A 17,642-nucleotide genomic window follows, 5' to 3' on the forward strand; every position below is an offset into this window, starting at 1 on the left:
ATAGCTTCGGGGAAGTTCAGAGATCTCTGGTGTGAGAATTGCAGGCCTAGAGGTTGCATTTTATGATTGCCTTCATTTATGTAGATGCCTATGATAAAGAGCACTTTTTAGAAGTTAGAAAGAATTCTTAATAGTAACAAAACAAGGTTCTTCAAAACCACATTTTAGTAGCATTAAGCCCTCATCATCTCTTCTTAGAAGTAGAAAAAAGACTTGACTTCAGCAACCTGGAATAGTAATGACTGGATTAACAGTCATTGCACACAGCCTTAATGTGCCACGAGCGGCCTGCCAGCACGCATCTATAGTCAGCCGGCCCAGCACATCTCAGCAAATTGATCGCCTGAGAAGGATTTCAGAATGTATTGGCATAAATGCCAGGCTGAAGGAATGATTGAACCACATGCAGCTGAATTTATCAATAGCAGCAACCCATTCGTTCAAAGAAAACATGTGCCAAGCACCAGCTTGTAATCACAAATATCATCTGCTGCATATTGAAGAGGGAAACAGCATGGGTGTGCGCAAGATCTTAGCGGTAGTTTATAATTAATCACAGCATTGTTTAACAACTTGCAGTGTATTCATACTGCCTCAGTCTTGAGATCTCAACAACTATTATTTGCTCTGGTGTTTCTCCCTCCTTCCTTTCCCTCCTTCTTTCCCACCTCATATTCATTAAACAAATACTTAATGAATTTCTCCTATTTGCATGACCCTAGGCTAAGAGTACAGTGGGAAGCAAAATGATAAAACAGAAATAAAACCTAAGTCTTTCACTCCACAAATTCGGTGTGGAGGTCAAATCCAGCACATCAGCTGAATAACCTGCAAAACAAATTAGCCAGCAGTGAGAGCATAAGAGAGGTATAAAAGTGACACTGTGATTCAGATGACAGAATATCTTTTGGGAGCAGGGTTGACCTCATAGAACAGGAACGTTATAAGAGACAGAGATGTAAAAATATGAGGCTGCTTTTTATAAATCTGGTAACCCAAAGATGGTTGAAGCATTGCCTATTAGTGGAGAAGTAGCATGAAATAAATCTTGAAAGGCAGTCTGGAACAGGAGTGTGCCCTTCTTAAAATAGGTCCTGGTGGGACTGTCATCAAAGGTTTTGAGCAGGTAAGCAAAGTAAATGATCACTGGTGTGCTTTAGGAGATAGGTCAGCAGCAATGTGGAGAGGCTGGGTTGTTTGGATAGAGACTGAAGATGTAGAGGCCATATACAGTGCTTTGTTAAGAATGTGCATGTATTAGTATTAGTCAGGGTTCTCCAAAGAAACAGAACCCACAGGAGAGGCAGGGAGGGAGGGCAATTGATTTTTTCATTCACCTATCAATTGTGAGGAATGGACTTGCATGATTGTGGAGGTTGAGAAGATTGCATAATCTGGCCTTCCACCTGGAGACCTAGCTGGCAGTGCAAGTCCCAGTCTGAAGGCCAGAGAAGACCAATGTCCCAGCTCAAACAGGCAGGCTGAGAGAAAAAACTCCCTACTCTTCCTCTCCTCTTTTGACCCTCAATGGGGATGATGCCCACCCGCTTTGGAGAGGGCAGTCTGCTTTACTCAGTCTGCTGATTCAAATGTTAATTTTATCCAGAAACAGCCTCACAGACACACCCAGAAATGACATTTAACCAAATATCTGGGTACTCTGTAATCCAGTCAAGTTGACACACCAAATTAATGACCACACATAGTGAAGAGGAGATGGAAGCTTAGAAAGGTTGAATAACAAGCCTAAGCCCTCACAGCAGCTAAGCAGTGAGTGGAGCTGGAGTGTCATCATTGGTCTCCACAGGCCCCATTTGCCACTCTGCACTGTCTCACTTAGGAGACGGATGTGAGCTCAGCCAGGCAGGAGGGGGGAGCTGGGGAGGCAGAGAAGGTGCAGATGCAAAACCAAGAGAAATGTTTTGACATTTTGTAGAAAGAAGTCACACATATATACATTAATTTTTATTAAAATATTGCAACTTACTGGATATGGAAAGTAGGAAGAGGGAGTGGGTAGAGAGGTGCCACCTTCTTTGATTCTGACTTACTATGAAGTTTGGTAACACCGGGTAAAGATCAAGTTTGGGAGGAGAAAGCCTGGCTTTGGTTTCATATGCGCTTGAGCTGGCACACCCTTTCTGGATCCTTTCCTGTTACTCAGTTTCATAATGTTTTACATGTTTCTCTGCGAGAGCGCTTGAGCTACTGAGTAGCTTGATTTCTTTCTGTGTGTGCCTCCCTCCCCACCCAGTAGTATGAGCTCCTCCAGGGCAGGACCTCATCCTATTTCTATACTTAATGAGGAGCAGGTTCACAGTAGGTACTTCAGGTTTGATACATGAGCTAGCAAATACTTGGTCGGAGAGGCTGGAGAGAACAATGGAAGCCCAAGGAGGAGGAATGTTTGAAATGGATGTTGTCAGAATACAACTACAGGTGAACGAAGGCTCCTCCGGCAGCACAAAGGGCCTGACTCACAGACATACTGCATTTGTCACGAACCAGGGTGGCCCACTTTTCTAATTATTTGCAACCAGTGTTCAACTCCCTGGATCCAGAAAGGGAGAAAGGAGTGGAGTGAAATGAATGTTTTGAAATAGATAACTCTGGAATTAAGGCTGGGGATAGTGGCAGATGAGGCCATAAAAAAGAAAAGGAAGTTGAGAGGTTGAAATCAGGAAGAACAGATTATGTTTATTCCCGTAGCTTCAAAATGCTTCAGTTTTATGTTTTGTTACTCATACTGTTTATAATTGTTGATTCTTTTATGCTGAGAAAAACCAGCTTGTTTAAGTATACATATAAGATTCTTGACATTTATGGTGTGACCAAGAAGTTAGCTCAAGTCCTAACTCTACACACTTATTAGTTTGTGATTTGGGAAAGCTGTCTAGCCCCTCTGTGCTTCTTTTCCTCATTAACACCAGCTGCTCTTCCTCACTTCATAAGGCTCTTATGATGATGAAAAATGGTTCATAAGGCATGAAGAGCTATTGAAATATTAGAAAATCTATTGAGATTTGAGCAGATGCCTAATACTCTTGGTGTTATGGGCTGAATGGTTTTGTCTCCCCCAAAATCATACTTGAAGCTCTCTAATCCCCAAGTGTAATGGTATTTTGAGATGATGAAGCCTTTGGGAGGTAATTAGTTTCTATGAGGCTAATGAATGTGGAACCCTCAGGGTGGGATTAGTGCCCTTAAAGGGAGAAAACAAATTTCTTTTTCCCCCTCCTTCTCTTCTTCCTTCCCTCCCTCCCTCCTTCCCTCCCTCCCTCCCTCCTTCCCTCCCTCCCTTTCCCTTTCTCTCTCTCTCCCCTTTTCCTGCCTCCCTTCTTCTTCCCCTTCTCTACTTCTCCCCCTCCCTCCCTCGCTCCCTCTCCCCTCTTCCTCTTGCTCCCCCTGTGCTCCACTCTCCCCTCCATCCCTCTCTCCCTCTGCTTGTCCACATGTGAACACACACTGAGAAAGGTGGCCATCAACATACCAGGAAGAGAACCCCACCAGAAGTCAAATCTGCCAGCATTTGGTCATGGACTTCCCAGCCTCCAGAACTGTGATAAGTAAATGTCTGTTGTTTAAGCTGCCCAGTTTATGGTATTTTGTTATAGCAGCCCAAGCTGACAGGTATTTGGTGAGTGATAAAAAATAAAATTAAATGACCATCCAACACATGTGTTGATTAGTACTAGATACCAGGATGTCAAGTTTTCTTGCCTTGGGGGAGGGGGGCAGAAAACCTTGACATGCTCATCGACCTTTGGCACACCTGTCTCTGCCTGAGGACCTGCAGGGTGTGAGATGGCCTCTTCTGGCTGCCTTCAGAGACAACCATGGTGTGAGATCCTCGCAGTGCCTGATTCTAGCCCAGTCACAGGGGTGCAGGAAGAGTAATACTTGAAGCTGAGCAGTGATTCTCTTGCTCCCATCAAGGGCCCTGCTTTCTCCGCAGAAGGATCTTTGTTTATGGCAGAGTTTAGTGTTTGAAGACTGTCAGCAGTGGGGAATCTACCTCCTGTAGTTTGCATCTTGTAATTCATTAGTCATAATGTGCTCTACTTCTGCCTTAAGTTTTCTTTAGTACATGGTGAAATCTATAAATATATAAAACAAAAAGAAAGAGGAAAATAAGGGCAAAGAAAACCTTGAAGAAATTCTGAGGGTCCTGCATCCCAGCTGTTCCCACCTAGTAATCTCACGGCCAGTTCCATTGGGTCAGTTTAACCAAATGCTGTTGCTTCTGACTAGTAATTCCTTTGTGTCTGCAACTTAAGTGAAGGTCGTGGTCTTTGAATGTGTGAATTTTCTGCTTATCATCCGTTTGACCATTTCAGCTCTCTTGACATCTTGACATGTGAAGTTTCTTTTTCTTTTTCATTTTCTTAAGCACTCCTATTGAGGTATAATTTATTTACAATAAATGGCACGTACAGGATGGGGCAAAAGTAGGTTTACAATTCTAAGTATGTGGAACACAGTTTATTCTTATATTAGCATTTACTAATTATTGTATTATTTTCCATACAAACAACCGTAAACCTACTTTTGACCCATCCTGTATTTAAAATTTATAATTTGATGTTTTGACATAAGTATGTACATACCATGAAACCCTTAGCAGAGTCAAGATGGTGAAGCTCTCCGTGCCCCCCAGAAGCTTTCCTCTGTGCTCCTTCGAGGCTCCTCCTTTCACAGGCAGCCATGATCTGCGTTCTGTCAAACTCTTTAGGTTGAGAGACAGTTTTTAACTACAGTTCGGTATTTTTAATAGCTTTCAGGGCTATTCTGTTTAGTCTGTTTCTTGCCTTAGCTTTAGAAGGTCCTGTTTTTAAGGGAATTTGCCTATTACATCTAAGACTTGAATTTAATGCCATAAAGTTCATTATACTCTTATTATTTTTTAAATATCTAGAATCTAATGATTTCACTTCTCTTATTCATGATATTGGCAATTTGTGTCTTCTCTCTCTTTTTTTTTCCCCCTGAATAATCCAGGTATTAGTTTCCCATGGCTGCTGTAACAAATTACCACACACTTGGTAGCTTAAAATAAGAGCAATTTATTTCCATGGTCGGGTGGCCAGAAGTTCAAAATTACTCCGCCTAGTTGAAATCAAGATGTCGGCAAGGCCATGATCCCCACAGTGGCTCTGTCCGTTCCTTTTTCCAGCTTCTGGTGGTATCCAGCATTCTATGGCTTATTGCTGCATCAGTCCAGTGTCTGCATTTATGGTCACATTGCTTTCTCCTGTTCTGTCCTGAATTTTCCTTACCTCCTATAGGTAATCAATTATACATGTGATCCTATTTAGGGCCAATTGGAGTAATCCAGGATAATCATATTCCTTCACTTATTCACACCTGCAAAATTCTTTATGCTGTTTAAGGTAACATGAATAAGCTCCAGGGATTAAGATATATATATTTTTTGAGTGGCTCCAAGTTTATCATTTTTATTCATGTTTTTAAAGAACCAGTTTTTGTGTCATTGTTATTTTCTCAACTGCCTTCTTACCTGTTTCAGTGATTTTTATTCTGATCTCTATTATTCTTTTTATCTTGTGCTTTTTAAAAAAATTTCATATGTCCTTTTTTTCTGATTTTCATCTGTTCTGCTTTAGCTTTATTCCACAAATTTTCACATGCTGCGTTTTCATATTCTTCTAATTCAAAATACTTTGATTTCCCATTGTTTTACTGATTCATAGAAAAGTATTATTTATTTTTCAGTTCAGAGAGAATTTTTCAGTTGTCTTTCAATTATTGATTTATATGTTAATCTTATTATGGTCAGAGAACTTCCCTTTGCATGACTTAAATCCTTTTAAATTAATTGGGATTGATTTTAGACCTCCAAATAAAAACTTTCTTGGTAAATGTTTCAAGACATTTACTGTGCATTTACTCTTCAAAAGAATGTGTGTTCTGCTCTTGGTCAGTAGAGGGTTGTTTAAATATCAGTTAAGTCAAGTTTGTTGATAGTGTTGTTGAGGTCTTCTGTATCCTTGCTGATTTTTAGCCTGCTTTTTCTCTCAGTTATTGAGGAAGAGGTGATGAGATACATTTTGGGTTTTTATATTTCCCCTTGCAGCTCTGTCCATTTTTGTTTCCAACAGTTTGAAGCTCTGACTAGGTGCATAGACATTGAGGGTTGTTATGACCTCTTGATGAATCAATCACCTTATTGTTACAGGTTGTACTTTCCTGTCTCTTTGCATGCCTGGTAATTTTTTTGTTGTATTCAGAGATTAAAACTTTTATCTTACTGTTAAAGTCTGTTCTGGGATGCTACTGAGTCACTTGGAGGCAGTTGGGTTTTGCTTTTAAGCTATTTTAGGTGGTGCCCACACAATGTTTAATCTAAGACTAAATTTATAACATTACTGAGGTAACCTCCCCTGAACACTCTTTCTTGTGGTCTAGGTTTTTCAGTGTTCTCTCCTGTGGATCTCTCTCCTTGGCACTCTGCCCTGTGAACTCCAGCCACCTTGGCAGCCCTGGATTCTGAGCTGCATCTTTTTAACCCAAGGAGACCAACAAGGTCTATCCGATTTCCCCGCCCTCTGTTGCAGCCTGGACATTTTTTCAAGACATTAAGCTAGAAAGGTGTAGGTTTCATCTCATTTGTTTTCTGAATCTCAGGAGTCACTGTCCTTTGTCATAAGAACTATTGTTTCATTCATGTTTGCATGATGACTGTTACTCCATCTTGGGTGGAAGTGGAAATCAAAAACTATGATTTTATACGAAGTGCATTCTGGTGCATTTTTCATCATACCTGGAGAAGCTTCCGTAGGCTCAGCTCCCTCATACACAGGAATGGCTGCACTTGTGGGAGTGTCCTTGTCATCCATGCCACCAGGGCCCCTGCCACACTTGGAAAATCATTGTGAAAGTTACTTAATAAGAGGTGTTCAGAATGAAGGAAAAGATGAACTAACTCACTTTGGGTTCTTGCACCTGTTGCTTTATGTTATTGTTTGAATCTTGCATTTCCAATTTACTTACTTAAAGGTTATAGTTTTTATTGTGTGGGAATTTCTGTGTTTCAAAGACATAATTTTTTAATTAAGTATGAAATATTTGTGTACATAAAATGTTTTTCATTACAAAAATCAAAAGAAATGTAGTAAGTAGAGCATGATGTTTTAAACTTTTACTTATGAACATTTAGCCAATTAGTATATCTGATTTTTTTCTTCTGCCTCATAGCTTCTGTGATATCAAGATTGTTGATGGTTTGCATTTGTTTAGTATTACTGCCTAATAGAGCTAGGTTTATGATTTTTTTTATTTTTTTTATTTTAATCATTGTTCAAGTACAGTTTTCTCCCCCCTACTCCCATTCCAGCCCACCCACCCAACCCTCCGCCCTTCCCCCCCATTACCCCCCACCCCTAGTTTTTGTCCATGTGTCCTCCGAATTTGTTCCTGTAAACCCTACCCATTCCCCCCTGAAATTCCCTCTTCTCTCCCCTCTGGTCACTGAGGTTTATGATTTTAATGAGAGGAAAATCTTTAATTTTGTTTATGCATAATCAGTTATGAAGCTACTGTGACTAAATTTATTCATTTTTAAAAAATCCAGTCTAATACAGAACTGTCATTGTTTTAACAGGAAATTCAAAACAAAGTTCAAAACCACATTATCAAAAACTGGAAAATAAATTTGATGCTTATACAATAGTTTACCTCTTGATATTTTAGAAAGTCAAACTTTAAGCCTAATTTGTCATAATTTTCTCTTCAGTTATTTTGCCCTCTGAAATCAGTATCACCTCATTTCTCCATCAAATCATGGAACAGTTTAACAGTAAAAGCAGATGCAGTTTTTCAAATATTTTAATTGATTCCTTGCAGAAGGCCAGGAGTCATCTCTGGAGGCCAGTTAAAGCTGAGAAGGGGTTTTGCTTGCTTTTGTTTTGTTGTCAGTTGTTTTATACATTTTCCATGGTACACAAGGTGAATGATCTTTTATTTGAATTTTTGGTTTACAGAGATAGGTAGATATTTATAGAACACTGTGTATTTCTTTTTGCGTGGCTTCTTTGTAGACACCTACATTTACAGATACGCCTGCTCATCTTTCATATAACTGATTCAGATAATATTTTAGTACCGTCACAGTAAAGCTCCCTAAGTCTACCTATTTCACACAACCTTTCTGATATACTAGATACTAGGTTTTGATATTGCTTTACTTGAATCTAAAGCCATTTGACATTTCTAATACTCTCAGCCCACTTTTTAAATGGGTTGTCACTGCGTTGAGCTTCAGATGATATCACTGCTTCTCTATATGGGTCCTGCCTTACCATTGAGAGACAGAATCATTTGCAGCAAATCAAGTCTTCATGTGACTATAATCACACTTGTGTAAAGATAAGCATTCTCACTCCTGTAATGGTCAGTTCTAATTAATGAGGGCTTGGCATCCCATATTAACTTTTATTGCTGAGAAAACAGCATATTCTATTCCATTTCTGTGAAGTGGAAGATTAGATTTCCAAAAGATTCCTGAAATGGTAAAACTTCCTTGGATTTTAATTTACTTGTCTTGGCTTAGAAGTTCACTAAATGAGAGTTGGCCTCCAGGAACAATGCCTCTAATTAAGCAATTAACATCCCAGTGATTTCAGGCCATTCCTCCTAACAGCAGGGATCATAGTTCCTTGGAGTCAACTCTGGCCTCATAAGGACACTTCAGGCCAAGGTGAAGGTGTAATTGAAGCACTTAGGGGAATAGAAGGGGCACTTTTAGTAATTATGCCCAGACAACAGACATCAATAGGGTTAGTCACCTTATTAAAGCCTCAGTGGTTCATGTCTGCAGCTTTCCAGACTTGATCTAGAATTCCGAGACAGACACCAAAGCATCTGCCCCGTTTTGAAAGCCTGTTTATATTTTGAAATGATCACTGAAGGCCACTTGGGGAAGTATTCAAAATCTAGAAATAATATATATTATTATTGTATTATTCTATATAGCATATTTATTAATATATAATGTTATAGTATATATTATATAAGATTATATTGTATATTATAATATTACATTGTAAATATTTTATATGCCATATTATATAATATAATATTTTATGTAATATTTTAATAAATTATATAATTTTATTTCTACTGTTATTTTGGTTACTTTTATTAATAATATCCATTATAGCCATAACAAAGTCTGATATCATGACCAAAGTTCTTAACTTTAGTTGTATAGATTAGAATGAATTTTGTTACTTTAGTTGAATGAATTCTGTCCCTTGTTTAGTTGTTTTTAATGAATGCCTTTTGCGGGGATGATTAAAGCAATTTGTCAGTGATTTTTGTAGGTAGTCCCACATTGAGTGGATTTTAAGTAATAATTAATTGCCAAGGAAGTGGAAGAACAAAGAGTGGTTCATACAGCTTATAGGAATTTAAGGAACAATAATTTCTGGCTCTTACAGTTATGTAGGTTTTCCTAGTGTTCATAAATTGCTTTAACTTGAATTCTCTCTTGTTGCTTTTACAGTTTAAACTCAAATATATATACTATATCTATTTGAAAAAAATATGTTGTGCCCCGATTTCTATAAAAGTATATGTGTTCTGTTTTGAAATTCCTAGACTTGTTGATTTCACAGAAATTTGGGGAAATTTATCCTAGTGGGACAAATTACTGTGGGAACTTAAAATAATTGATGTGTCCTTCTTTTTCTTTCTTTTTAAAAAAGCTGGACCTGTGATCTGCAGAATGCTGAGTTATCCCCCGACTCGCCGAGCTTTAATTGTGGGTTGCGGCCTACAAATGTTCCAGCAGCTCTCAGGCATTAACACTGTCATGTATGTATTTCTTTCTGGCTTTTTACTGAAAAGATTGTGAAGGTATTATTTTTACCTGGAAAAAAAGAATAGGACTCATGGTGATTTGTTGTTATTAAATGTGTAGGATTTTCCTTTTGGAAGATACCTAACTTTATAAATTTTTTAATCCTATTAATTTATAACTAGAAGGAAGTTTGTTGTAATGATTGACTTCAGTTGATTTCCTACAACTTTTCTTTTATGCTACTCAGTGCTTCCTTATATTCTGAACTAATGAATATATGATTTTCATAAGCCATTTCTTGATGCTGGTTAGAAGTAAAGAAAAGGAAATCATTGAGCACTATCAGATTAATGAGTAAATAAAGCAAATAAGTAATTTATTTCCTTTTGGGGCAGTTACAATGCAATGTGATGAGAATATTAACAGAAGTATGTTTATTACAACTAGAGTGCAGTGGACCAGTAATAGAGTGGGAGAAGTGGAGCAAATACAGAAGTTCCCTGTTTTCTGGGTTTCAGAGTAACCCCCAAATTATATGTGTGTTGGGGTAAAGTGGAGTGAACAGTGGGAGGTGCTGCATTGTTTCAGTTATACAATTTTAAACATATTTTTGATGGCCTGTTGTATACTAGATACATAGCAGTGAATAAAGTAGACCTGGCTTTGGCCTCGTAGAGTGTACAGGCTGGTGGAGGAAACATGCATTAGGTAAACTCACATTTGATACATACTTTTACATTGCGATCAGGGCCATATGGGACTATTCCAGTTCTCCACAGAGCAGGCCTTTGTGGTCCTAGGTAATGGAATGTGGGTTAGAGAAAAGTCACGGATTTTGCTGAGAAACTGGTCACAGGGAGAAAAGCTGTTAAGTCTTAGCAGGTTTTTTCTCCAACCTGTTTTTTTAAAATTATTTCTTAGAAAATTACAAACTTTGTAAAATCAAAATTTACCTGGTAAACCATTTATTTGTATTTGGGACTCAGTATTTTCCTTTTAAAATTAAGTTGGGATATGATGAATTATTTTTTGATATTTTGAGAAGAATGAATCTGTTTAAATGATTGTTAAAAATAATGATTACGTCCCAATGACTGATTAGATTAAATCAGGAGTTGTCAAGAAGCTGCATGTTAAATACATCCACACCCTTGCTGAATGTGACGTTAATCAGGAATGATCCTTGTTAGACTACAACTTTCGGACTGCATCTTTACTATTTGGTCCTCTCCTTCATCTGTCTGACATCTCATTTCATTTTTCCTCATTTATTAGCTCTGCTAAAACCTTTGTGTTGGTATGTGTCCAGCATGTTTGTTTTCTGGATGTGGCATACCATGACTGTTCTGAAACATGCCCACCATCCTGAGGGCTGATGGTGCAGAATTGCAATGAGGCCTGCATCACACTTTCAAATAATGCAGTGCAGTCACAGCCTTGTAAATATCTAGACTATCAGCCTAACTTCAAATATGTCCTATTTCTGAAAACCTTTTTCATTTGTTCCACCCCTTTTCCAGGCATTTAAACTTAACAAGTTTAAAAGCATAGAAAACAAGTTTTTGTTTTATTTTTTGTGTGTGTTCCTATAAAACAGCTGCATTAGCTAACTCTCATTGATGGGTAGTAGCTAAGGCCGGTGAAATGACTTATAGTCCATTTGTAATACCTAGTTTAAAGTGTGTTGATGATAAGCTTTTTAAATTTTAATAAAGCAGTCATTTCTCCAAACCCTCAATCTTTCACAGTGAGATCAAGTGATGTGAGTATAAGGATCTTGGTATTCCTTAAGATTTATGATAGTCATTAATGTGCTTTGCTTATCACAAAGTATACATGATGCAGACAATGTCATATAGCTTTTGCTTGTGTTTGTATATTTATCCCAGAATGTAGGAAGAATAAAATAAAGTAAATGATGGCTAAGTCTAGATTGTTTCTACATGATGCAAAACTGCTAGCCACTTAAATGATATGATACCTCTGCTAAATAACTGTGGTTATTCATAGTACACAATTTTAGAATTTACATTTTAAACCCATCATACTTAGTATAATTTAATTTCATTATAACAGACTGCGCTAATGTCATTATCTGGGTGGAAAATAACTAATCTAGGGCTCTCATGTAATGTGTTGTCTTCTGCTTTCTCTAGTCTGTCTCCCTGTGTGTGCTTGTGGATGTGTATATATCTTTTTCCATTATTCCTAGGAGTCAGTAACTACCAGCCCAAATTTTGTTTCTTTTCATTTAGAATAATCTCTTAATTAAGCCTAATAGTTTACTTTTTATTGGTTTTAATAGAAAATATTAACTATATAATTTCCTACATTAAAAATGTTGTTTTGATAAATCAGAGTTTTGTTTTTATTGCTACTTCATAATGTATATTTCATTACTTTTATACTTTCTAGCTTCTTTCTTCAGTTTTAAGTGGAAAGTAAAGGAGGCGGTGCTTTTCTATATTCACAGCCCAAATCTAATAATCTTAAAGGTTGAAATGTTTTTATAAAATTCATCTTTCACCCCAAGGTTTGTGTGAACCTGAAATATGAGGAATTTTGAATTCAGTTTTTCACTAAGAAAAGTTCCTAGAAAGATCATCTAGAAAAGTATTGAAATGCAAGTCATCCTTATAGTTGGTTTATGTAATCTTTTCATGTTTAATTTCTCTCTTCATCCTCATAGGATCTATATTTCTTTCTTCATGACCTATTTAATGTCTTATCTCCGTCAAGCAAATAGATTTTCTTCTTGGAATATTCAATTTTCTCATCTTAATACCATGAAAAAACATATATTATGTATAAATATAAGTACATGTTTTTAAGTTTTATTTGTATGATAACTCATGTTTATATCCTAACCTATACCTTATCATCCTTTATCCTACTGAACAGGGGACTTTTAAGTTCTTAAAACCATTATATACTTCAGACAACTACACTGAACTTTTAGAAGAGGCAATTTCCTAATATGACTCTAATCACTAATTTCAAACATGCAGTGAACAGATTGTTCTCTCTTCACAGGAGAGAAAGAACATAGCAAATGGAGCACTAGCTTTCCTGACAGAAAGGTGTCAATATTATAGCACTATAGATCACAGACCAATGAAATATTTTCACATAAAATGAGAGAGGAATGATGGTGATCGTTAAGATGAAGAAAACTCCCTTAAGAAATTCCTTTTTGGGATCGATCATGAGCCCTAGTTATAATGTTAATAATTTTCTATTTTGTCTAAAATTTTTTATCTAAAACTGCTAATAAATGGACCCTTCCCACAATATTACTACAACAAAAGTGTGTGTGTGTGTGAGAGAGAGAAAGCGAGAGAGAGAGACATTATGTAGGGAGGTAGAGAAAGAAAGGAAGAGCATCTGGTTCTCCCTCTGTTGGCTAGCATTTTGCTTCTTTTGAAAAACCTCATAATGAGTTATATTTTCATATATCCTGATAAACATATAATCAGTCCATCTGGGACAGATGGAAGGTGTCAGAATTTGACCTGGGAAGACCAAGCGGTTAAATGACTCATTCTCAGGTCACCAGAAACCCGCAGGAAAGAAGAGACAGAATAAAAAAGATTGTGGGCGAATAAACTGCTTTGGGGTACTTGATGCAAGTTTTCTGCCTTTAGTTTGCTTTTTGAGATTGATGCTTCCAGATTCATCTCTGCTTACTGTTCTCTTTTCTCCTAACTTAAAGTAGGGTGAGAAATTGGAAATTATACCAATTGGGTAGATCATTCTTCTATAACCGCTTTACCTTAATTCTCCAGAGATTACCTCTTCTATCCTATTTACAAGAGATAATAAAGACCTTTGGATAACGTGCCCCTGTAATAATAATGTTAATAACTATAATTTATTGGTAATTCAATACCAGGTACTACTTTAGCATATATGAACTCAATAAATATTAACAGAAAAGGAAAAAAGTAGGATAAATTTACATATAAAGTACCATAAAATAATTTCAGTGACATGATTTCTTTTGATCTTCATAAATATCCTGTCAAGTTGGTAGAGCAGTTATATTTATTCCCTAGGTCAGCAGTGCCCAACCTTTTTGGCACCAAGGACAGATTTCATGGAGGACGATTTTTCCAAGGACCGAGGGCAGGAAGGAGGTTGCTCTTGGGGATGGAAAATGGTTTCAGGATGATTCAGTTCAAGTGCATTATATTCAAGCTCACCTCCTGCTGTGTGGGCTGGTAGGTGTCTCTGGCCCAGAAGCTGGGGAACCCTGCTTAGGTGAGGAAGCTGAGGCTTAAAGAGTGAAATAACCTGTTCACAGTTGCACAATTCAGTTTTAGAGCGAGGACGGAGCCCTGATTTTCTGACTCCAGACCACATATACACCCTTTCATTGTAGAACATTTGAAATGCCTAGAGCTGACTGTTTAAAGCTTGTTTGGAGTGATGCAAGGTAAGAAATAAAAGTTAGTGGAATTTAATACTATCTAAGGGTAAAACTCTAAAATGACTATCTGTGTGCTAATAAAATTGCATCCATCTCACGATTCAAATTGTTTAATCTCCTGGTACCCACTTAAAGCCTTTGCCTTATACCCTGATCTAGAGTTCCTGGGCAAACCAGCCTGCTGGTTGGATGAGTCATTTATATTTGTTAATCATATTTAATTAACTTAATTTCATAAGTACTGTGTTTTTTAATCTATTCCATTCTTGTGGAGAGCTCTTCCAACAAGTTCTCCCAGTAAAAAAAATTACCATGCAATCAGGAAACATGACCAAATGGTGGAAAATGTAGAGAAAAATAAGGTGACAGAAAGTTAGAAGAAAATAATAAGGATGTATGCACTCTCATGTTGTCAGTCTGAGCCAGAGGTGAGGTTTTACTCTATCTGAGATTCGCAGCTGGCAGGAAAAATGGACCAACGCACCAGCTCACTAATGTGAGCTTTCTCCTCTCTCTGCCTCTTCAATATGGCTCTGAACATCATCCAAAAAGCTGTTGAAAGATAATATGCTATCTCATTGGAATGTTTCAAGATGAGTATACTTGTAGTCATTTGTGCTCACTGAATGAAAATCACTGAATAGAGAAGAAAATGTTAAGGTTCCTGGTTCACTTTTTTGAAAGATGAGTTTAATGTGCTGGGAAGAAAATTGACCCTGGAATCTAGAGAATTAGTTCCGAGATCTGTCTCCACTGCGGAACTTTAGGGATGCCCATTAATTGCCCTCATTCTAATGACGTAGAAAGTGAAGTAGATGAGCTTTAATGTACATTTGAGTGAGGAAGAATGGAACTCAAAGTAAAAGTAGAAGATAAAACATTTGAAATACTTTAAGTCTTTCTTAGATGAAAACTTATCAGACTGTAAAAGATCATTTTTAGTCTAAGAAAGAAAAATGTGTTTTATTTACACAATGTTTGGAAAATTTATTAAATATTTAGTGCATACCAATGATTGTCCCAGATGTTTAGCTTCTTATATGTTAAGACCAGACTTTCATTTCCAAAGCATGTCTTTGAAGAAGGATGGTCTTGATTTTTGTTGACTCTGTTTTTTATCCCACGATTGTGTAGCAGCCCTGTGACCTGTTATATTTTTAAAGATTTTTTTATATGGAGTCATTTTCTGAGCAAAAACATGGTACATCAAATATTAATGCAACCTTTGGTATTAGCCCTGAATTTGAATCCAAACCCACCATACTTAGTTGTGTACACTCCACAAGCTCCTTAACTTCTTGGAGCCTTAGTGTCCCAAAAATCAGGAATAATATCTTCTACTCTTCTTACGGTGATTGAATGAGATAGCGCATACCCTTCAAACCCATGGGAAGAACTGTGGCCAGGTTAACTTTCCTTCTGCGGACTGCACTGCAGTTTAGATGTTCCGGGGCATCGGTGGACAGCAGGGACGTTCCACGGTTAACCCGGCCTCGTTGTCTCATACCCATCAGTCCAGAATGTGTGGCATCCTCTGCACACACAAAAGTGTTACAATACCTTTCTTTCCTGCACGTCTCTTTTCAAAATATAGAAAGGAATCATAATAATGGTTTTCTTCTAACTTATTGATGGGTAAATGTGTTCTTTGTATGTAAAGTTTAAGTCAGGGAGAGGAGACCTCAGTGACCTTTGAAAGATAAGAGCTAATGATGCCTTGTGAGGGGGTGGGAGAACTGTCGCTAAGTTCACCCCACGTGGCATGACTTGTGGTTTACCTCAGAAGACTGTCAAATCCTTCTGGTGTGCTTTCTGAATCAGATGCGAATTTAAGGTTTTGTGGTAATTTCTGGAGATTTATCTCCATGGTTTATATAGTGTCAGCAACAATGATTTTTGGGTTCCCCAGAATATCTTTGGTAATGTGAAAAAATGACTTTTTTTTTGCCTGCCCTTTCCCTGACTCATGTTTTTCCACAAGGTCAATAGAAGAAATGGAGATGCTGTTAATAAGTTGAAACACCAGCAGGAAATCCAGGGATGTGGCCCAGGAAATAGGCCAGCTGTGTCAGTAAAGCAGAACCTGCCCCCCCCCCCTCAAAATCATGTGTGAGGTTGAGGGTAACCGGTCTGGTTAATTCCAGGTGTAGACTATTAAAAGGTGTAGAAAGGTTCACTTCTTGATTCATTGGTAAACAAAGAGGCCACAGGTGCTCTGCAGGGCCTGGAGATGCACAGTATGACTTAGCCCTTCCCCAGGAAACTTTGGTCTTTTCCCCTTATCTTGGAAAGGATAGGCTGTCACCTGCCGTGAAAGGTTACTTTGAAGATGAAGTGAGACGACAGAATGCCTGCTAGATAGGAGGTGCTTAGAGGATGTTGGGGAGTTCGGTTTTCCTCTTGCCACACACTCATTTGTTGTCCTCTCAGTAAGGCAGCTGTCTGAGCTCTCCTCACTGGGCCATGGTTCTGCTAAAAATCTTTTTCTTACTGGCCCATCACAGCATTTCATGTTGAATCTCCTTCATTGCTTTTCCCACTAGATTTGCACCTTAATGTGGGTGCTCCCCAGGTCTTGGCTTACAGCTTTACTGGGAGATTCTGTCCACCGCCATGGTTAGAGATGATTTAACCCACATTTCCAGATCAGAACGCCTCTGACATGCACAGTCATAGCCAAGTGCTGGACATTTTGATTTGGATATTCTCCTCTCATCAGTCATGACATGAAATTAAATGCCTGGCACTTCCCACCAGTCATGCCCCCTCTGCCTGGAATGCTCAGATTGGTGCCGGGTTCAACCAGTGGTGCCCAGGATTGGAGCCGAGGAGCCAGTAATCCAAATTCAATCAGTTGTAATTTCCTTCAATTTTACTTTCATGGCATTACTTACATCTTTGCTGTTTTATTTATTTTCATTATCTGTTCTTCTCCAGGCCCTGCTTAGTCAGGGCTTACTGGATTTGCAAGTAAAGGAATCCCATTCAAACCACGCTTAAGAAAAATGAGGGGTTTACTCTAAGGGCAAAGGGACTGAAGGCAGGAATAGAGCTAGGCCCGGCAAGATGCTAGAAGCGGAAACTGGGGTCACTTGCTCAGCCTCTGTGTCCACATGGTATTTTGTCCTTGCTTCTCTCTGGCTGTGCATCCTCTTCCCGTCTTTCTGTTTGAGATCTTCCTCTGGTCTTGCTCATACGTGATGGCACCATGACCACAGTAGACAGATTGGAATTGTCCCAATTCCCAAAGGGAAAAACTCAGAGTAGACTTAATTTACCTAAAGCATGTGAGGCCAGGAGGCTGGGCAATACTGTGTGGGTGGGGGGCGATGCAGAGGGGATTTTTCTGCCTTAAATCATACCTCCCTCAGTTTATCCTTCTTATCTCTGCCT

At 38.2% G+C, this 17,642-nt stretch overlaps 1 protein-coding gene across 1 annotated transcript in view; it reads left to right on the forward strand.

Moving 5' to 3' along the window:
* The window catches only part of SLC2A13 (solute carrier family 2 member 13), a 281,707-nt gene that overhangs the window by 123,581 nt on the left and 140,484 nt on the right, over positions 1–17,642 (forward strand). The window contains exon 4 of the mRNA XM_028532728.2: positions 9,726–9,834. Within this exon, the coding sequence (XP_028388529.1) occupies positions 9,726–9,834 (109 nt within the window). The remainder of the gene's footprint in view (positions 1–9,725; positions 9,835–17,642) is intronic.

Source organism: Phyllostomus discolor, chromosome 2 (assembly GCF_004126475.2).
Source record: "Phyllostomus discolor isolate MPI-MPIP mPhyDis1 chromosome 2, mPhyDis1.pri.v3, whole genome shotgun sequence".
Taxonomy (NCBI): domain Eukaryota; kingdom Metazoa; phylum Chordata; class Mammalia; order Chiroptera; family Phyllostomidae; genus Phyllostomus; species Phyllostomus discolor.